The sequence below is a fragment of the Otolemur garnettii genome, unplaced genomic scaffold (assembly GCF_000181295.1).
Source record: "Otolemur garnettii isolate 467f Iridium unplaced genomic scaffold, OtoGar3 scaffold00212, whole genome shotgun sequence".
NCBI classification, from domain to species: Eukaryota; Metazoa; Chordata; class Mammalia; order Primates; family Galagidae; genus Otolemur; species Otolemur garnettii.
Window position 1 is genome coordinate 42982 of NW_003852607.1, and position 6771 is coordinate 49752.

General features: G+C 50.3%; 1 protein-coding gene across 1 annotated transcript in view; it reads right to left on the minus strand.

Annotated features, from left to right (window-relative positions):
• LOC100960542 (leukocyte immunoglobulin-like receptor subfamily A member 4) overlaps window positions 1-3501 on the minus strand; it is a 6005-nt gene extending 2504 nt beyond the window's left edge. Inside the window, exons 1-11 of the mRNA XM_023507944.1 lie at window positions 3468-3501; window positions 2379-2681; window positions 1856-2152; window positions 1293-1595; window positions 998-1048; window positions 854-904; window positions 707-757; window positions 565-615; window positions 420-470; window positions 277-327; window positions 134-184 (exon numbers count right to left, since the gene is read on the minus strand). Coding sequence (XP_023363712.1) covers window positions 134-184; window positions 277-327; window positions 420-470; window positions 565-615; window positions 707-757; window positions 854-904; window positions 998-1048; window positions 1293-1595; window positions 1856-2152; window positions 2379-2681; window positions 3468-3501 — 1294 coding nt within the window. The remainder of the gene's footprint in view (window positions 1-133; window positions 185-276; window positions 328-419; window positions 471-564; window positions 616-706; window positions 758-853; window positions 905-997; window positions 1049-1292; window positions 1596-1855; window positions 2153-2378; window positions 2682-3467) is intronic.
• Window positions 3502-6771: the final 3270 nt, after the last annotated feature.

Genomic DNA, 6771 nt, shown 5'->3' on the forward strand with positions numbered 1-6771 from the left:
GATCGTCTCTGTGGGTGGGGGACTGGGGTGCATGGAGGGTACTGGAAATAAAGACAATAACAGGGTGAGCTGGGGCTGTCCTGGTTGGTGGGGGGCTGTGCCCCTTCTGAGTCAAGATACCCCTGAGACTCACCAGCCATTGAGGTCATCTCTGTGGGTGGGGGGCTGGGGTCCAGAGAGCGTCCTGGGAATGAGGCAATAACAGGGTGAGGGGCTGGAGCTGTCTGGGGTGGCGTGACTATGCTCCTTCTGAACCATGATACTCCTGGGACCTACCGCCTGCTGAGGTCAGCTCTGTTGGCTGGGGGCTCGGTTGAACGGAAGGTTCTGGGAGTAAAGACAATAACAGGGTGAGGTGCTGGGGGCTGTCCTGGGTGTGGGGCTGTGTTCCTACTGAGCCAAGATATCTCTGGACTCACCAGCTGTTGAGGTCCAGTCTGTGGGTTGGGGGCCGGGGTGCCCAGAGGGTGCTGGGAATAAAAACAATAACAGGGTGAGGGACTGGGGCTCCCCTGTGGTGGAGGGGCTGTGCTCCTTCTGAGCCAAGATCAACCTGGGACTCACCAGCTGTTGAGATTGGCTCTGTGGAGTTGGGGCTGGGGTGCATGGAGGGTCCTGGAAATGAAGAGACCAACATGGTGAGTGGCTGGGGCTGTCCTGGTGCGCGGCCGTGCTCCTACTGAGCCAAGATACCCCTAGGACTCACCAGCTGTTGAGGGCAGATCTGTGGGTTGGGGTCTGGGGTGCACAGAGAGTTCTGAGAATAAGGAAAATAAGAGGGTGAGGGCCTGGAGTTCCCTCTGGGGGAGTGGAAACTGTGTTCCTTCTGAGCTCAGATAACCCTGGGACTCACCAGTTACTGAGGTCTGCTGTGTGGGTGGGGGGCTGGGGTGTCCAGAAGGTGCTGAGAATGAGAACAATAACAAGGTGAGGGGCTGGGACTCCCAGGGGGGAGGGGACTGTGCTCCTACTGCATCAAAATACCCCTGGGACTCACCAGCTGTTGAAGTCAGATCTGTGGGTGGGGTGCTAGGCTCCACAGCGAGTTCTTGGAATTAACACAGGGAGGGTGTGAGGGGTGCTGCTACCCCTGGAGCTCCCACTCACTCAAACTCTCCCCCTACATCTGTGCTGCGGCCTTCTCAAGACTCTCCCTGCACCTACCTGAGAGGCCCCTGTTGGCTTCCTCCACTTTGAGGGATGGGCCCGCTGGCTGACCCTACCCCAGAGCTTCTCACCCCATCCCACCCCAGGTCTCTCCTCTCAGAGAGGGCCGGGTCAGGGGTGCTCACCTAAGACCATGAGCTCCTGGGGATTACTGGGCTGTGACAATAGGTAGAGGTAGAGTCCGCGAGAGCCATAGCACCTATAGGTTCCTCCATGGGCTGAGGTCACAGGACCCATGGAGAATTCAGCCTGGTACCGTCCAGCTCTGAGCTTTGATCTGAGCTGCAGAGGGGGATCAACTGCCCCATCCTTAGCCAGAAAGAAGGTGGCTGTTGGGCTCAATGACTGGCACACAAAGGTCACATTCTTTCCTGAGACCACCGTGGAGCCTGGCTGCACCAAGAGGAAGGGCCTGTAAAAGAGCTGTCCTAGAGAGAGTGGAAGGAGGGGTGAGGGAGGCCTCCTACCTTTTTCTGAGGTGACATTTCCTTGGGCCTCTCTCTGAACACCTTCAGTGTCCTTGTCTCAGTGTCTCTGAGTCTCCCTCTCCCCACCTACCTCTATGTCTCTGTCTCTCTCTCTCCCTGAGAACCCCACCTCCTCCCAGCCATCACCCTTCCCCTCTTTCCTCCACCTACAAGGACTGTACAGATTCCGAGTCCCTGACTGAACCTGCTGGGTTGCTCACCTGAGATCAGGATGTCCAGGGGGTCACTGGGGGCTGACCACTCTAAGGAGATGTTGTATCTACCGTAGCATCTGTACTGACCCCCGTGGGAGCCCCTCACAGGGCCCAGGGGGAAGTCAACCTGAGAGACCCCAGCCTGGGGCTGCCAGCCAGGGCGCTCAGTAAGGACACGTCCGCCATCCTGGGACAGAGTAAATCTGTCATAGCCAACATCAGAGCGACACTGGAGGGTCAGGCTCTGTCCAGAGGCCAGCATAGGGCCCTGTGGGGCGAGGAGGGAGGGCTTCCTAGACACACCTGCGGGGGAAGGACAGGCTGTGAGCTGCAGGTGTTGGTTCCTGCCAACTCCTCAGTGTCCTGTCCTGGCCCTACAGGTGTCACTGTCTCTCACTTTCAGGGTCTCTGGCTCCAGAGCCCTTGCTCCCTCACCCCACCTTTCCACCTGGGGCTCTCTGGAAGCAAAGTTCACAGTGAAATTTTTGGAGTCTCAAAAAATGAACAGTGTAGGACAAAATCTCCTTACCTGATACAAAAAGCTCCACAGGGTCACTAGGTTCTGACCACACTTGGCGGTTGTTCCTGTGGTACCCGTAGCATCTGAACATCCACTTATAGCTGGGGGTCACAGGGCCCACAGTAAACAGGGCCTCAAACTGCCCAAAGAAGGGTTGGCTTGAGTCCAGCGTCCAGGACAGGTTTTGTTGTCCTTCGTTAGTCAGAATGAACTTGTCAAATTTTGGCCATGACGCACACTTGAGGATCACTGAACCTCCTGAGGTCACCACACGGCTTGGCAGGGCTGAGAGGGTGGGTTTACCATAAAAAACTAGGAGAAGGAGGCAGGCATGAGAAATGGGGCTCAGACCTCCCAAATCACCCCCAGGGCTGTGCTGAGATGGATTCACCCCTGAGAGCAGATTGTTTTCCTGAGGGCAAAGCTTGGGACTGGGACCTCCAAGTGTCCTCACACCTGCACCACCTGTGACAACCCAAAAGAGCTATAGTAGTGACAGTGGTATCATCCTGCATGGTGCTTTGTCATGGATGGGATGTTGAACTTGGCCTTGTACCTAGGCTCCAGTGGTTTCTGTCTGTCCCAGGGTTCTAAGTGTCCCTCTTTATCCAGTTGATACTCCTGGGCACTCAAGGTCCCCTCACGCTAGATGGCCACTGGGTATCCCTGGGTTATTATAATTCTTTCTCAGCCCAGAGGGTGTATTTGGGGATGGGACCTGGCAGGAAATCAGAGGCTGAGTCCCATGACCTTCCCACCTCTAGGATCCCAGCTCTCAGCCCAGGACCCTTCAGATGTCCCTCCCAATCAGCCCAGAGATGGTGTTTCCCATTCCCAGCTGCCCACGGGAGTCCCCTTCTCCCCATTTGGGATCTAGGGCAGGTGGGGCAGACTCACATGCTTGTACGCAAGTCCTAGAGGCCAGACTGAACCCTGGAAGAGAATTCCCTGTCAGAGATTGGTCCCCAGAAGGCTGAGCACATCCCCTGCTCCGCAGGAGCCTCCTAAGCCCGTGGGGTCTCCTGATGGAGTAGTGTCTGGCTGTGAGATGGCATCCCTCCCAGACCAGGGCCTCCCCTGCCCCTCCTCACATCTCACCAAGGCAGAGCAGGGCTGTGAGGATGAAGGTCATGGCGTCTCCTCCCACTGGCCCCAGCAATGTAGATGGAGGAGATCAGGGTGCCTGCAGGACAGACAGAAGCACAGGGTGTGGGCAGAGTAAAGCTTGGGCTTTCCCATCATGGGTTGTCACAATAGCAGTCCCGCAGGGAGAGGAATTGCCCTTTTTTCCAGAAGCCTGGTTCTGATTTAGGCTCTCTGTAGACATTTCACACAGAAATGGAGTCTCCTCTGATCATTGGCCATTGTCTTCCTGGTCTCAACTCCACCCTGCCCAAGCATCAACACTTAATTTATTGAGTTGTGCAACGTGCCTAACCATGGAAATACATTACTAACCAAATTTAAGGAAACCCTGAGTTTGCGGAGCTCAGATTATCATAATGCTGATATTTAGTGTGGGCGTTCTCTTTTGCTACTCTGAGCAATAGTACAAGTTTAGAGGCTTAAAATTACACAGGGTCCTTATCTAAAGGTTCTGGATGTCAGAGGTCCAAAAGGCATCTCCTTAGACTATTGTCTGAGGTCATCAGGTCTGTGTCCCTTCTGGGGGCTCCAGGGAAAATCCCTTGTCTTACATTCTCTCAAGCATCTACAGGCTTCCTGCATTCCTTGATTCCCACCCCTCCATTCTCAAAGCCAGCAAGCCCATTATTCCAATGTCCACTTGTGTCTTCTCTTCTCTGACTCTCACCCTCCTGCCTCCTTCTTTCATTTATAAGATCCTTGTGTGATCACATTGAGCCCACCTGGATGTTCCAGGATCATTCCCCTACCACATGTTCCTGAAGTTAATCATGATTGCCAAGTTCTTTTTGCCATGTAAGATACCATATCCATGGGTTCTGAGGATCAGGAATGAAGTCATCATTCAGTCTGCCAAATCTCATAGAAAGCACTGTCATTGGATAATGGGGAGCAGCTGGGTTTGCACAGTTGGCTATTTGGTTGGTAGGTCCATACTGAGTTCATGACGGACAGCTCATGTCACAGGGTAAACTGCCTACTTAAAGCCAACCAAGAGTTCAGTCCCTACTGCAGTATAGTAGCAGTGTCACTAATGGAGAACTGTTCTCTGCAGAAATGGCTTCATTTGGCTTCAGAATCTTAAACGTCTGTGTTGCTATTTCATCTACAGTTTCCTGCCAAAAGTTCTGTGGTGAACCTCATCTGCTTCAGACACCAAGCATTGCACCTGCTGGTAACAGGATTCAGGCTGTCAGCTGTCTGCTGCCTGCACTTGTTGCAAAGACTTCTTTCACTCTGGGCCCTCATCAAAACCATGCCTGCATTCTTACCATTCTGGGAATCTGAGTTGGGAGAATCCCCTGAGGAATGTGTCTCTACTAAAAATACAAAATGGAGCCATGCATCAATGCAGGCAGCTACAGTCCTAGGTACTTAGGACATTGTGGCAGGAGGATCCCTTGTACCCAGGAGTTTGAGGTTGCTGTTAGCTATGATGATGCCACTTTAGTCTAGCCTGAGTGACAGAGTGAGACTCTGTTTACAAAAAACAAAAACAAAAACAAAACAAAATATTTAGTCTTATGATCATCTCAGCAGATGCTTTAAAAATATTCGACAAAATATATGATAATATCATTTAATGATAAAACCCCCAAATGAGGAATAGCAGGAATGGACCTCGACACAATAAAGGACATACGTACAACAAGTCCACAGCTAGGGTAATGCTCTATGGTGAAAAACTGAAAGCTTTTCTCTACTATCAGTAGCAAGACAGGGATGAAAGATGAAAGAGGTCAAATAGAGGTGGTGAGAGGGCATAAGATCTAATTGTCAGAGCAGTGAAGAGAAAAAAACATGAAGCATCCAAATCTGATAGAAAGAAGTATCTGGGCTCAGTGCCTGTGGCTCAAGTGGCTAAGGCGCTAGCCACATACACTCAAGGTGGTGGGTTCGAATCCAGCCCGGGCCCACCAAACAACAATGACAGCTGCAACCAAAAAAAAAATATCCAGGTGGGGTGGTGCCTGTGGCTCAAAGGAGTAGGGAAGCAGCCCCATATGCTGGAGGTAGTGAGTTCAAACCCAGCCTTGGCCAAAAACTGCAAAAAAAAATTAGCTGGGTGTTGTGGCCAGCACCTGTGGTCCCAGCTACTTGGGAAGCTGAGGCAGAAGACTGGCTTGAGCCCAGGCGTTGGAGATTGCTGTGAGCTGTGATGCCACAGCACTCTACCCAGGGGTATAGCTTGAGGCTCTTGTCTCAAAAAAAAGTGTCTGTTTGTAGACATGACCCTGGATTACAAGAGAAGTAGGAGAAAAGTCTGGCCTTTAGCCAAGGAAGTTATAAAGGGGCCCTGCAGCAAACAATGAGTTTCAGGGACCTTGTGACTTGGTTGATTGAGTACGTCCTATTCTCCACAAAGTGCAGTTTCTAGGTTACAATAATGGTCAGAGTTACAGAATGGAGCACACAGAAGGTGTCACACATATCATAAGACTACCAGTCACCACCAAACAAATACTTGGAAATAACAAGTATTATTATTGTTAACACACAAGGGGAAATGGGGCACATGCAGTAGCTAACGTAACTCGTGACCAATAAGAAATAGGTAAGAATACCTAAGGACCTTGGGAAACCAGTGAAAACCTGCTGCAGGTAATTATAGGGGAATCTAGGATGAAGTACTTAACACCAGTGTATTGTTTTGGGTCAGGGTCTCCTCTCCTGAAGGAGACCCTTTTCCCATCTCTCTGGAAAAGTCTATGCTTCTCCGTGCTTTGCTTTATTTTTTTCCTTTTATTAAATCATATCCATAGATCATGAATATATTTATGCATTTGTGGAGTACAATGTATTGAGATTTTATGTGATTTGGAGTGTTTACATCAAACTAATTAATATAGCTTTCACTTCATTTACTTAAGTATTATGTTAAAACATTTATGTTCTATGCTTAATAGATTTGACTTGTACTCTCGGAATATGCTCCATAGGTGTGGTCCCACCATTTACCCTCCCTCTATCAAACCTCCCCCTTCCCCTCCCACCCCCTCCCCTTCTCTCCTTCATCCTGGGCTATAGTTGTGATCTATATTTCATAAAAAAGTGTGAGTAATTATAAATTATTTTCATAAAAGTACTGAGTACATTTGGATACTTTTTCTTCCATTCTTGATCCTGCAATTCCTCCACTAAGTGTCTATCCAAAAGACAAAAATCACTTTGCAACAAATATCTTTGCACCAGATTGTCTATTGCAGCTCAATTCATAACTGCCAAGTCATGGAAGAAACCCAAGTGCCCATGAACC